At 44.0% G+C, this 15,048-nt stretch overlaps 1 protein-coding gene across 1 annotated transcript in view; it reads left to right on the top strand. All coding sequences in view use genetic code 11, as the record gives it.

Moving 5' to 3' along the window:
* The window catches only part of EGR_05702 (Signal recognition particle protein), a gene marked incomplete at both ends in the record, with an annotated part of 35,951 nt that overhangs the window by 6,443 nt on the left and 14,460 nt on the right, over positions 1 to 15,048 (top strand). Inside the window, 8 exons of the mRNA XM_024494951.1 lie at positions 145 to 495; positions 1,620 to 1,783; positions 4,086 to 4,256; positions 4,942 to 5,246; positions 9,371 to 9,624; positions 12,432 to 12,630; positions 14,255 to 14,473; positions 14,888 to 15,022. Of these exons, the coding sequence (XP_024350647.1) occupies positions 145 to 495; positions 1,620 to 1,783; positions 4,086 to 4,256; positions 4,942 to 5,246; positions 9,371 to 9,624; positions 12,432 to 12,630; positions 14,255 to 14,473; positions 14,888 to 15,022 (1,798 nt within the window). The remainder of the gene's footprint in view (positions 1 to 144; positions 496 to 1,619; positions 1,784 to 4,085; positions 4,257 to 4,941; positions 5,247 to 9,370; positions 9,625 to 12,431; positions 12,631 to 14,254; positions 14,474 to 14,887; positions 15,023 to 15,048) is intronic.

The raw sequence follows: 15,048 nt of genomic DNA, 5'->3' as shown, positions 1-15,048 counted from the left end.
TGTATTGCAGGATATGCCCTCACAAGAAGAGTGTGGCCAAGCTAATATGACGTTTAAGTTAAAGGTGAAAAGTGAGTTTCTTCTCTGATAAATTTACCGCTTTTATCAGAGGACAGAACCAGTCTCATTCTATTTCTGCCGCAGTTGCGAGCGCAAAACTACACAAACACACCAGATCCACAGCTCTATCGCGAATCCGAAACCCCATATTTCGCGTGGAGTTTAACACCACATCCTGGGACGCCCCACCCCCATCTGACAGTCCGACAAACACGGAGCACGTAACCTCCAATCGTGGTGTTACTGCGACCAAAACCGGGTGGAATCCGCATTTCAATTCAAGAACCAACTTTAACATCAACATCAACTCTCATATCGAATTCCTCATTGTCTCGCAGGCTTCTGTGCATGCTTCTCTAAACGGTGGGACCGGGCTAGTTGTCGGCTACTCCCGTCTTGGAATCCGTGATGCTTTGAGAAACTATGGTAATAATTGTGAGTGCCAAACGCGCGTGTTATTACTTTGTACTTTCATTTCATATGTGCACATGTACCGATGGCGTCATTGCTGAGTTTTTACTATTCGCCATCCCTTGTTTGATGCTATAGTGCCTGAGCTGTTTCTTAAGCCATTATAAGAAGTACCAACCTTGAATTGTCTCTGTTATCGACGTGCAGAAGAGTTAGAATCCGGTTGCACTAGCGTGAAGGTCGAACAGCAACAATGATTGCTCCTCTGTTGCGTTGCTTCCCTCTTCTCTTGCGCCTTATCTTCGGAACCTTTCGTGATCGCTCTTCTATTTCGGTTATCGCAATGTCGTTGGGTAAATTAAACCCAACTATGAGATGTTAACGAAAGTCAGGGTCTGAAGATGTTCTATTCCAACGATAGGGAGATATGTCATCAAGAGCGAACGCACTTCGTAAGCTGTCCACTTTTCAGACTAACATTTAGTTGAGAGCGAATTCACTTGGCATAATGTAAAAATTGTAGTGGCTATGTTTCCTGTACATATCTGGGTCACTCTCGACCTATTGCAGCGCAGAAAGGCACTAGATAGTCTGAAGAAATTCTCTATTGTTGCAATCATAGGCAGTTATTCTAATGCCATTTTCAATTCAAAACCCAGTGCCGTCGGTTTCACTAGCCTTTTAAGAGACTTTGAAGATTCGGCCATTCCTTTATGACTTACTGGTGTGCCACTAAAGTGTTGTTTGATTAATTTTTGAAGATATTTTAAAAGACACCTATAATCTAGTTGATCCGTTACTAGGGAAATATAAAAGTCTGGGAGACTAGCGACAGAGGCCGAGGCTGAAATGTGGGTGGCTGAAAAGTTCACAGAGTTAACACGTTCCCTCTCAGAATCTCAGGCAAATCAGCCATCACAACCCAGAGTGTCTATTACTCCAATATGATATAAACTGTTTTTTGTTTTGTTTCCTCCTCTCCACTCCAATTCGTATCCTTTTAAATGTCACTTGTAACATGCAGGCTCATGTAGGGTTGAGACATCGCAGGTATGCGACGTTGGTAGCGAGCGTGTCGAACAGGCACGATATATAAGACGAATTAAAAAGCTGGACTCATCGTTTTGCCTTTATCTGTGCTTGCTTAGTGGAGGATGCGGCCTTCTCTTTGGATATACTGCCCCTGCCAACAGATCAGTGCGTGGACGGTAACACCTTGCCTTCGCTAGGGACGCTCAGCCTCTTCCTCACCGCCTCAGCTACAGCTGTCAACGCGGCAATTGTGGCTGCCAACATTAATCAACGATCTTTTGTAGGTCCTTTGCTACGGTTTCATGTGTTAGGACGTTTAATTTTGCTAATGCAACGCATCCATTGCTGGCAGGAGATGTCTGTGGGGTCTACCGAATTGTTTATTGAGGGCTGAAATAGCGAATACGTCTAATCTAACTGCTAATATTTTATGCGCATTTTGAGAAGGATGAATTTAAAAACGGATGTTAGATTTAAGCCGGGGCTTTGGAATTCACAAAAGAGATGAAACTATGTTAAGGAGTTCAGTGCTTATTTGTCCACATGATCCCTTGCTTCGATATTTATAACTTAGAGTTTGTTTAATAACCGTAGAGTTCCGGCTTAGGGTAATTTTTTAGTTTAGCCGAACCATTTCACAGCAGCTCGCTTCACTTTGCATTCCTTGGTATCCAGTGTGAACCAATTTTTTGTTCACCGTTCTTGTCAAAGTCTCTGTTGCGAAGTTTCGTAAAGGCCTCAAGGATCAAACCTTCCATGTGCTGGTCGGATTTTTACAGAACTGACGCTGTGTTGAGGCCTAGGAATCATCACAGTCCAGGCTGCCACTGCCGGAAGTTTGGCCGCCTCCAGGTTTAACGCTTCCGTTCATCGAATGGTGTTTCTTGCACCCATGCACTACCATTGTTGTATTGATTTACGGTGTCTAGAGTCTGGACTGGGGCAGTCTGTTCCGATTGTTACTGAGGCAAACCTGGCGATTCCTACATCGTGTCTTACTATCACGATGGCGCCCATTCGTATTCTTATTGGGTAATTAAGGCTCCCTGTTTGAATTGAGTGTGTCTTGTGCGAACCGCTTCTGTTGTCCTGTAATTAGCTCACTTCTAAGGCTAGGACCATCTGCCAGAGCGGAAGTTACTGTCCAAACGGGATAGAAGTACAGTTCGTGTTTTGGGTGTAGGGTGTATCTAGTCCCACCCTCGCCTCATCAAGCATTTCATCTCCTCGTTGGTGTTTATGCCTGTGATTTACTCCGAGACGGAGCCCTGAACTCACGATCGTCGGAAGGTCAGGGAGCTACCCACTTGTAAACCTTGGGTTGATATAATATTATCAGGTGTCTGTTTCTGATTGACTACTGACCGGTGTCACTACCTGGATTTTAAAAACGCGACTTTTTCAATTTAGTAAAGTAAATATTTGGCCCATGCCATATCTGCGCATTCGTGTGTGGGTTTGTGTACTTTGTTTGCTCCGCATTGCTAATTCAACTGTGTCAGCCACGTAATATCATGCCAATAACCAACTTCACTCATTGAGCTTAAACAATGAGTTTTTTTTGATTAGTTTACAACGATCCGCTCTTATCTCAATCTCTCTTAATACCACAAGATCAAAGAGCATCACATTGTCGTGTTTTCAGTCTCAAGAAAACTCGATTTATTACAGTCGTGTTCTGACGTTTTGCTGGGGCATGCTCTTCAGTACCCGTGTAGCCCTCTCATCTTTACAATGTTGTTTACCCCCTCGATTTACCGACCTTCGCCCTCGGCTTTTTGCGCCTCTTGAAATGTTGTCTGTGCATCAAGTCATGTCAAAATCTGTCGCACTTTTCTGGCTAGGCAACTACCTAAGACACCAATTTTGTGGAACTTGAATCTGCACTTTTTTCGTGTGGAGCTTGGACCCAATCTCTTATGCACTTAAGTGGAGTCTCGTGGTTTTGCCCGAAGACAAAAAGTGCGCTAATATGGCGGCTTTTCTGGGGCATTACTTTTTGGCACTGCGTGTTCTTCCGATTCAGCGGCCAATGGTGGGATTAAGTAACTAAACATTCACTAGCCTCGCTCTCAAGAACAGTGAAATAATCATGCTGCAGTGTGGAAATGGGAGGACTTCAATTTTTAGTATTGCCGGTGCATTTCGTAGTACTCTAGTTCCTTGAACCAAACGTACTGCGAGCGCGGAGGAATTCATTTGGGAAGGGAGATAGAAACAGCTGTCCTACTATTTCGAAACCTCTGATCAAATCGACTTGGGAAGGTATCAGTGGTGTCTGTTGGTCTTCCCTTAGCTGTTCGTACCCAATTTTGAGCGGGGGATGTAAGGAGCACTTTGTGGAATGCATCCATCCACCGTCGTCGTTAATACAATTTGCTAATGAGTTCCCTCCCTCTTTCAATTAGATCAGAATCAGGTGAACTAACGCCACTTGATAACTAAGACCAAAACATGGGCTTTTTTCGACCTTTTCCTTTATCAGTGTCTCATAAACTATAATGGTGTCGTTAACGATGTGTTTTACGAAACAGGTCTTTAAGGCTATTTTCAGTTTCCAGTTTTGCTCTTGCCCCCATTAGAGTCCCTCTGGATACTCTGCTATGCTCCAAACAAACATGGAGGATGAGGTACAGAGCCGGACCCTCCAGTGTGTCCTGTTGTGCATCCTCCCGATGGGAAAGGGAGATGTGCAAGGGACCTGCGATTCGAAGTGCGGCTTCGGAGTTGATAGGAGGCACAAGCGAAGTCATGTTAGCTACTGCAAACTGCTACGTACACACGGTGCCTATGCTACGGCCGTATTAATGACTGCAAACTTTCGACACAGAAAGATTTGCCTTACTTGGATGTTGAACGTGGGCTAACTTGTCCAAGATGTTTGGAATGGGTGGGACGAGAAGTTGCGTCTCTTGTACGATGATTTATGAGGGGTTGTGTATGTCAATGAGGCATCCAGGAACAGACATTGGATCCAGGGGTAAGGTGGACTGGAAGACTCCATGACTGGAATTGTTAGTGACAGTGTAGCCGTCCTTAAAGTGTTCGCACTATCGTGTTCAAGTGTTGATCACGACAGGGTTGCATCGCCGTGTTGAGCTGCGTTGTACTGTGCTTACTGTTGCTTACCCCTTGGACAAACGTTGCCTGGGCTAGACTGGCCTACGATAGCTTCACTGGCGATGGTTGTTCGTGATAGGACACATTGCACTTGCTGCTACGTTTAGAGTTGTTACAGTAAAATTCCATTTATCGTAGACATCTTCAATTAAGAGACTCTGACCTTAACACAGTCTATTGTAGAATAAGTTGCTATTACTCTGATGAGTATTTTTGTTTCTTATCATCGGCGGATCTTTCAAATTCCGATGGACAGTAATGGGCGAGTGCATTTATAAGAGTAAAGCCTATTTGTGAAAGCTATTTCATGCATTTTAGAGGTCCACTCCCACTGCTGAGGAGTCTCGATCATCCACACCCGCTGCCAATAGTAATACGGCGCCCACCAATGCCGTCACCAATGGTTCTTCTGATACCTCTACTACCAACAGAACTCCTGCAACTGGCGACCTTTTGACCATTCCACGTCGGTCAAACGGAGGCAGAAGACGTTCCGCCCCAGATACGGAGGGTCTACCACCGCAATGGGAGCGACGTACCGATCCTTCTACAGGGAGAATCTACTACGTGGATCATTTAACAAAAAGAACACAGTGGGAGAAACCACAGCCTCTTCCAAGCGGGTACGTGATGAATACGTCGTAATTTCTCAGTGGTTTCACGAAGTTATGCCTATTTCGTAAGGGAGTTTCGATTTGCCAGCGTCAACTTCATGAAAATAGAGGTTTGCTTCGTGGTTAAAAAATATTTCCTCTGGCTCGATTGGTTGTCCTTCTATTGATATCATCTCGTTCGGCTTCCAGTTCATCCTTTTAAGTAGGTTTAACCCAGAGCCGTTATCTGAAGCTGTAGAATCCATGACCAGATGCTAGTTTATGATATGACTCCACTCTACGTCTATTTTATTATTCTAGGTTTCATCCTAAGTCAGGGACTTGGCCCACGTAATGTGTATAGTAGCTCTTATTTCCATTATGACCGATGTCGGCTACTCCTAGATGGATTGATGCGCATTTCGACAACTGTTGTGGCGTCTTTCATCACTTCTTTGTCTTCTTGTTGCTAGTTTGCCGCAGACGTCAACACTAACGGGCCCACTCAAATCGTTTGTAAATTGGTACTTTTTTTCGTGCATCAGCAAGGAGCGCTCTGCTTGTATTTAATGCTTATCTGTTCACAAATCGCCCTTTTACTTCCTTTATTCATCCCTCTTCTAATAGGTTGAGCTTAGAACCAGATGAGCCGGAGTGGAGAGAGTGCGTAAATAATTTCCTTTTTGCCTCAACTCGACGCGTTTTCAGTCAAAAACCCATTGTTTTTCTTCCGGAAGATTTGTGCTCTGGTCAATGTGGATGCTCTACCTCTGTTTCGTTGGCAATACTCATTACCTATTCATTCCAACTAGCCAACCAAAATATCAAGTCTGGTGGATCCGCTTTTCTTTCCTATTTTCGTGTGTCGCTCCTCGCTGACTTGTTTCAATAAACCAACAATCCAGCCGGCTACGTTCTCACTTCTGGCGAGCCTGCCTCTAGTGGAGTACAACCGTTGCTTATATTTTTCCCATCCGCACTCTTTGCTGACATTTGCTGCAATTAAAGATGCTTTGCTGTGCTTCGAATAAGTATTCTCTCTGGGGGTTCTCCTTGCCTGATCGACTTGCTGCCTAGAGATTCTCTATCGGGTAAAGCTCGCAAATGTCTCAACCCAAAGACAAAGACTGCTTGTCCGACGACAGATTGCTCTGTTTTGAATCAGACCTTGTCCCTTATTTACCCCACCTGTTCAAATATCGGCGTTGTGTTTACCCTTTTAATTAGGTCGGTCCTACCACCATCTCCACCCCTAGATAAGGAGTGAGTGATGGAAAACGGGTTAAGTATTTGTTGCTCTTTGAATTATGGCTCGTCTCCTTGCACCTTTTTCTCCTGTGGTTAATTAGATGTTGGTGATTTGTTTTTTTAGCGGAAGACAGCTGCCTAGATTGATACCCTTGCCCAAACCGTAGGTCTTTCAAGTTGAACACACTTCTATTATCGTGAATTCCCTGCTTTCCCTTCTACTGAGCTATCCGGGGCTGCTTTTGTTGTTTTAGTGAGTTGCGACGACCGAGATCACCAACTTTGCTCACGTCGTATGTCTATTATGGCGGGACGATGATCGGCCCCATGGGAATTGATACCCTTCAAAGCACTTTTCTTCACTAGCCAAACAATCTTTTACCCTTGTAGACGCAAGCCACCACTATTGAAGCGCTTGCCTACTAGGGATGTTGTTAGGTAGCTTCGTTTCCTCGATGTACTGGTTGCTATGTTCCACTCTTGTAGCTTTATCACAATACTTATTTGCTTTACCGTAGGGATTCACCGAGATGTGAAACCAAATTGTATGTAGACACTGCTTTGGTATGATGCTACCCCATTGTTGCGGTGCAATAGATCACAGTTTATCATTTCGTTTCATGGCATCATGCGTCGTAGATAGCGTTGCATCCTTAGCTTTGCCAACTGCTAGTTTACTGTCTCGTAAAGTTGCTACGGCTTTCTGTAGATTAATCACTCCGTCAATGGGGGTGGTTTGTTCTTGCTAGGTCTCAGTCACCTTCGACTTCGAGAGTTCAGTATGTGAATTAGCTCTTCTTTAATTGTAAATATCGCTGGCTGCTCTAGTTGGATTGATTGCTTTTTACAATTGTGTTGGTGGTAGCATTGTCCACCACCTCGCAATCAAGTTGTTGACAGTTTGCGACCATTAACGTCAACGCCTCTAAACTTTGAGTGAAGTAGTGTCCATTTCACGTCGAGGTGCGGGTCGCTTTGGTTGAGGTAGATATTCTTCCACTGTCGTGGTGTTGTTCATCAGGCATTAGTGGAGGCGTCTGCTATATTGCACTAGGTTTCATGCAAAATCAGGGACTTGGTCCCCTGGTTGGATAGGTGTGCTCGTTCTTCCACTGGCATTTCCCATGATTTCTTCTTGAACCATTTTCATTGGCCAACACTACTGATGTCATCGCCTGCGCATGTCAAATGTTACTTATTTTGTCTCCATAGATCGTTTCACTTTGATGTACTTATCTTTTATTAAGACAAGGTTACTCTCCGGACCTTTTCGATGAATTCACTCCGTAGCTTGTCATCTTAGCGCGATCCCTATGTGAATTAACTTTGCCGTTTTTCTGCATCCGCCAAATGGTTGCTTGGTTTGAAGCATCTCTTCGTGCATCATCGTGATGCTTTTTAAAACGACTTTGTTTTTTTTTTATTTTTATGGGCCATTATCTCCTGTTGTAACACCCTACTTTGATTCGTTCGTTTGTAACCCATAAAAGAATAATTGCTCTGGTGTTGCATTTGCCTCATTACTGCTGATGTGTTTGTTTTCCCCTTGCAGTTCATCGTCAAATTCGAACAAGCAGTATGTAAAAACGTGTTTTTATGGAATAACTTTACCTACCCCCGTTGTTAAGGCGATTTTTTGATGAGTGCTTTTCTTCCCTTCATTAGTTCGGGATCAAATAAACCAATCCCACTTGACGATTAGGACAGAACACAGGCTTTTCCTGCGCCCTTTCCCTAATCAGTGTCTTATTAGTCATGGTTTTTTCGGTGGTGATATGGTTTACAAAACAGAGCTTTGAGGCTATTTTCGGTTCCAAGTTTTGCTCTTGTTCCTATTAAAAGGTCTCTCTGGATGCTCTGCTATACTCCAAGCAAACATGGGGATAATCACAGAGTCGTGTGAAGTAGGATGTAGTACAGAGTCAAACCTTCCAATGTGTGTCCTGTCACGCATTCTTCTTATGGGGAGGGGAGGTACGCGAGGGGCATGCAAGTTAAAGTGTGGCTTCTGAGTTGATGGAAGGCATAAAGTCATGTTAGCCACTGCAAACTACCGCTTACACCCAGTGCCTATACTACGGTTGAACTAATAGCTGCGAAGTTGCGACGCGGAAAGGTTTGCTAGTGCGATTAATGCCTTTTGGAGAAGTCTGCTTTACGTACTCGTTCGGTGTGGGCTGGCTTGTCCAAGATGGTAATATGTGTGTCGATGAGGCGTCCAAGACCAGACATGGTGGATGGATGCCTGGGCTGCGGGTTGGAAGGCACCAAGATTGAGATTGCTTCTGAGAGGATGTAGTCGTCTTTAAAATGTTTACACTATTGTGCTTAAGTGTTGGCCGTGGCAGAATGTTGCATCGCCGTACTGCACTACGCTGTACAGCATTGTCTGAAGATTTCTTGTAGATAGCAATATCTGCGAATTTGGCGTCTTCTGTGTTGCCTGTAAACGGTGGAGCTGCCATCATTGCTTACCATTTGGATAAACGGTGTCTAGTTTGGACTGGTCCGTGCTAGGTGCGCCGGTACTGGTTATTCGTGATAGGACACACCTTGAACTTACTGCTACGCTTAAAGTTTCCACAGTTAAGTACCTTTTATCGTAAACATGTTCTATTAAAGGTCTCTTTTTTGCGTAAACTCTTTTCGAAGATATTTACTGAGTCAGTAGGCTGGATTGAGACAGGTTTCGCCTTTCAATAATTACCACTCTTTCTGTGAAGATGATGTGATAGTTCTTTTTTGTCTGCTAGCTAAACTCATGCCTCGAATGGAAGATATTTGAATCCTTGATATCCTTCAGTTCCAAGTGAAACTCAAGTGTCTCCCTATTTTCTTCTGATTTGATGATACGGCTGTCAACTGGATCCCTTTTAGTTTTTCTTTTATGGTCTGACCACTTCCAGATGGGAACGACGACTGGATCAGAACAACCGGGTTTACTACGTGGATCACAACACGCGCACAACAACCTGGCATCCACCGTCAGATCATCTGCTCGACAACGTGGTGCGCTGGCGCCAGTGGTACGACATACGAGCCGGTAACATGCGGAATCAGATGTCGCAGCTCTACGCCTCCTCTGGCTGGGCCAATGGCGCCGGTAGTAGCCCAGCTCATTCCATCCCTGAAACACTGGGTCCGTTACCCGAAGGTTTTGGTGAGTTATTCGATATCAGGCTTAGGGATGTGTCGGTAGTGCTTTTTCGAATTCGATTTGCAGTAGCTTTGATTTTTATAAAAACGTTTGACCTTTGGATTTATGGACCGCTGAATCAGTCAATGAAGCCTGAGGTAGCTTTTGTTTCATCTGCTGCCTTGGCTTTTGAAATGTGGTCCTTTGATTCCGCCTTGTCCTGTTTAGTCCAGTCCCTTTGAGCTTAGTCTTAGGCGGCAATGAATTGACAGGGATATTACTGGAGATTATACCTTTGTTCGGATCGCGAGAGCCCGCGTACTTAACACCTTCATTACCGACCCCACGAATACGTGAAGCCCCGGTTTTCTTGCCGAAGATCGCTTGTCACAAATATGTGGCATACGTGCCTTATAAGCCTATAGTAACCGGTTGCTCCGTGAACATTTTCGTTTTCATCATGGTGTTTTTCCCATACGAACGTAAAGAAATAACCTCGAAAACTTTTTTATAGATGGGAAGAAAAATTTAATATTTAGCGTCCCACTTTAGTTGTTTCCGTGCTTATCGCTATTCTATCCCACATGTTTTGCAACGTCAACTTTATGGTAGTTTTTGGAGTTCTAAGTAGGTGTGTATATGGTATTTTTTGACGCGAATTTCACTGCCAAATCAGTACTCCTGTGTGGGGGGTTCACAACACCAATGAACTAGGTGTGTAGTGATGAGTTGAGGCGTGGGCTTTTTGACAGGTGTTTCATGGTGACTTGTTGCACGGTAAGACGTAAAAAATCATTTAAACTAGGTTAAAACATCGTGTGAATTGAACTAGCAACAGAAATATTTCACGTTGATTTACGAATTTGAATTCACTCGTCACAAATACGTGACGCGTTTTTTTACTTGTTTGTGATAGCTAGCCCCATCCCACCGAATCGTACTACAAACTGATTAATTGGTTTCAAAAAGGTCACATGGTGGTAGGGTGGTGGTGGTCTGTGGACAATTGCCTTCTTCGTTGTTGAGCAGTAACAGTTGAATTGGTCGTTTTGGCAATGTAATTCTTGGCGTCATATTTGAGCAGTTGGTTTGTGCTAGGGGTCCACGAACACTGTGCTAGCAAGAATGAATGCACAACATGGATTTTTGGTGTGGCTATTTGTCCGTTAGGGCAGTATCAACTAAACGAGCCTAGAGTTAACAAATAAGCAGCATTGCAGAAATGCTTCAAAGAAATTTGCGGTCACCCTTTAATTGACGCGAAGTGGTCAGTTTGGTTCCATATTTGAGCAACAGTACATCTAGATAAGCTGTAGTGGTTGATTTTTTTATCTAAAATACTTGATGGCAAAATTGTCAAGCAAGAACTGTTCCATTATGGTATTATCAGTCTGACAGCCCTTATTTTGAGCATTTTTGGGATTTTCTTCCTTACCTCTCAATTGATGTGGCTCCATCGCCCAAGTTAAGCTGATTTATCTTTCAGGATCTATTTTGACCTTCCATGTGTGTGTGAGAGGATGAGGCTAGTTGCCTAACAATCCTCAATTTCCCTCGCTGTCAGCCGCCTATTGGCATCAACCTGGCGCTGCTTCTATTGAGAGACGTAGTATTTATTTGTCGTTGCCATGACTACATCACGTGTCAGTCCGCTACTGTGTTGTCATTTCTGTAGCAATTGTAACTGCTTGTGTGCGTGTGTGTGAATTTTGAATGTGCCTTTTTCTCTCCCCACTTGATCGATACTGTGTGCGGCGCAGTGTAATGTGAAGGTGTCAGTTGTCTACCACCTTTCTGTTTCTTCTTTTTGAGCAGACTTGGAATCTTCTTCAGCCTTGGAAATAAGTTGTTTCAAGGTAAATGTGAAGGTGATATCTTCATAGATCAGCTAGTTGAAGCCCAAGGTCTCCAAACTCGACTCTGTTATTGTCGCCTCATTCCCACCATTTCACCTGAACGAGCTTGAGGGTAGTTACCTACGCTAGTGGACATTTCCTTCAAGGTTACAATTTCGGTGATGTAGTCAGCTACAAGTCAAGTTAAAACATATATGAAGGCGACCCACAGCCTTGAAGTGTGCATACGTATCATGCGTACCGTACGCAGTGGTAAATGTCGGGCATGTACTTTTCTTACCTTGTATTTCACCGATCTAGTTGTAGTGCGTGTGCTGACCCAAGCCAGACGCAGTCTTTTAAGATGAAAGGCAGTAGCAGCAGTGCTAGTGCACTCATACAACGGTGTGATGATGTTATTTATCATCGAAGACGTGTAACTTGCAGATAGTTACTGAAGACGTCAATCACAGTCCTACTGTAAGACAATTGATGCAAATTTTCCCAAAGACGTCTTTGAGCCGGTGGCAGTCCAGGTTGTAGTAGTTTCGATCCAAGCCGACAGCAGTCATTCGAAGTTGTGAACCCTCACGAGAGATGAATGTTCCTGTGGAAAGATTGGCATGAAATCATTGGTGTAAATTAACAATTTCGGAAAGTTGCCTCATGCTGACTGCCAGGAGTAACATCAGGGGTGCACATTTCAGCGCCAATAACGAAATAGCGCAAGCTGTCCCAGGTTGGCTTAGTCGCACTGACAAATCATCCTCTTTCAAAGCTTTGCAGGCATTGGTGAGGTGGTGCGGTATGAACTTGGCAGAAGGGAACTAGATGAAAAGATTAATGCAATTTTTTCGTGGTTTATGTGTTTTGTAGTGGCCTGTATAAACACGAAATTGCTAACATGACTTGACCTCCCCTCGTTTTTAATCAGTAGATAGATAGAGCTGGAGATGTGAATAAACTATTTTTACTTTTCTCCTCTCCCTCCTCTAGAGCGTCGCAGAGACTCGAATGGTCGCGTGTATTACGTGAATCATCGGACAAAGACGACACAGTGGGAGGATCCACGCCAAACTACAGTACCGCTACCATCGGGCTGGGAGATGCGATACACCCCTGAGGGGTTTGTCTTCTACGTCGACCACAATACCAGAACCACCACCTTCAAGGATCCCCGTCAACCTGGCTCAGCGTAAGACATCTTTCTTGCTTTTGAGACCAAAAAGCTGGAATTCGATGGGGAAGGGGATGATCCCTGTGCCAAAGAAACCCTCTTGGATGGTAGAATTTTTGGGTTTCTTTCCCACAGGGCCAATAATGCTACTCTAATGATTATTAATAGGCCTTTGGAAGCATACGTATGTACAGACTTCCACTTGAGACACCGTTTTCGTGTCTTGTATTCCAAAGATTTTATAAGACAAATGTGCAACCACGGAAGAATAAAAACGCCTACAAATTAATCGGGGAAATGGTCAAAGCCCAGATACACAGTCGAACAACTTTACTGACACTGTAATATTTCGTAAATTTTGGATAGAATCAACTGATCTCGCTCCCTGACTAGCTATGGCAGTACGGAAGGACTAGGAGACTATAATTGCACGCAGTTTTCAACACTGACAGAGTTGCTCGTGAATCAGGTGGTAAATTTTTCGGATACAACACAAAGGTGCCTTTTGGAAACTTCCACCAGATCATTAGCAATCACGATTCCAGATAGTCCAGAAGAGCCTGTATGTTAAGCTCATCCTTTACCTAATGTGGCTAGCACTTTTAGGGAGTCTTTTGACTTGACTGAATGGCAGTAGGTGTGTATGTGTGTGTGTTGTACTGAGATCCCAATACTTTAATTGTTTCACTTTCTCGGACGAAAATGGCTCTTGCTTTGGTGTGGAATCAAGGTGGGTTAGGTTTTGTCCTTTCCAGCTACTCCTCTTCCCTGTCTTTACTCTAAGTTAAAGTGCCGTGTATTCACTTACTTGGGGCAAAGGTCTACGGCATTTGGAAGCGAGACCAGCAGTTAACCAAAAGGCAGTCATTTATCGGCGCTTCAGAATGATTGTTTTAGATGCTTTAGCCACTTCGATGTGGAGTTCTTTATCATCCCCAACAGGTTCTGAATGGCTGAAGTAGACGCTTGGAGAATAAGTGGGTGAATGAATGGGTAATTGGATAGAAGAAGAGGTGAGTAGATGAATGGGCGGGAGGGAGCGTGAACGGGTGAATGAATGGGCAGATGGACAAGTGATTGAAAGGATAGATAGGCGAATAGTTGAATACATGGGCGGGTGGATAAATGAGTGTGCCTTTTGCGCCTTTTTGTCATGTGTCTATTGTGGATTTCTTTTTGATGCCGCATCACATTAGCCTAGGCGAGTGACAGCTGTTGTATGTTTTCAGGAGGTGTCAAAAAGTATTCTCGCCCGATTAGAACGCCATTAGCACCCGAGATTTAAAATCAGGTCAGGCGATTGTCCTGGCAACCAAATGGAGGCACTTAATTGGTGAGAAATTCAACCTTGTGGATTGAAAAGGCGGTACGAAGTGAACTGTATTGGGAACAAAACCATTTAAGTAGAGCTGGACGATTTTCTTTGGTGAACTTATTCTATTAGCGTACCACTGCCATCTGTTGTAAACTGATCAAGGCCCCGTGTCACGCGCTTGTGTCGTAAGGAGCCAGGTAATAGTCGGGGTGTCACATATGTGTGACGACGATAGCGAAGGTATTAAAGCGAGTGTTATTTTGCTAAAAGTGAGGGGTCTTATCTGTGCAAACCTCCCTTAACATAAGCCCTCGCTTTTCCTTCTAGGGATTCGAATCAATGGACATTGGATCGTAAGGTGGCTAGTTTCCGCTACCTCTGTCACGTAAATTCAAGCACTGATAAGGTGGCGATTCGGGTGCGTCGGTCAGATCTGCTAAATGACTCCTTCAATCAACTCCTCAAGGTGCCTGCAAAGTCTTTGCGAGGTCGTCTTTCTGTCACCTTTGAGGACGAGGAAGCCCTCGATTATGGTGGTGTACAGAGGTGTGTTTTCTGTTATTGGTTTATGGGTTGGTGAAGTAGTTGGTGCCTAACCCCCACTGCAAATGCTATTCGTCGCCTTGATCATTCGTCTACCGTGATGTCTTTCAGATTACTTTCAAGATTGCAATTGTTATTTATTGATTGAACTACTGGAAGGCATTTTATTTGTTTGCAATCATGAAGGGACCTCAAACTATTGGTAAATGTGTTGTGCTACTCGAACTTTATTATTGGCCGCCTAATAAAAGGCATTTCTTTAACTGTTGAAACGCAGGGGTCAGTTTGGATTACCATCTCATAATTAACATTTTAATGTTAGCAGCTGCCTTTCTCACCTTATTTAGAACATTCTATGATGTCCGAGATCAGGTTACTAAAAGCTCCCTTTTTCTTACTCTCTTCGTTTCTCAACAGGGAATGGTTTTTCCAACTCTCCGATCAGCTTCTCAATCCTATGTACTGCCTATTCGAATACGCCAGTGGCAACAACTTTTCCCTACAGATCAATGCCAATTCTTCAGTGAATCCCCAACATCTCCAGTACTTTCGGTAAGTCCCTCCCTCCAATGGCTCTG

The sequence above is a fragment of the Echinococcus granulosus genome (genome assembly GCF_000524195.1).
Source record: "Echinococcus granulosus chromosome Unknown EG_S00044, whole genome shotgun sequence".
In the NCBI taxonomy this organism is placed as follows: Eukaryota; Metazoa; Platyhelminthes; class Cestoda; order Cyclophyllidea; family Taeniidae; genus Echinococcus; species Echinococcus granulosus.
The sequence above is the reverse complement of the archived record's forward strand: the minus strand, read 5'-3'. Positions and strand labels throughout refer to the sequence as shown.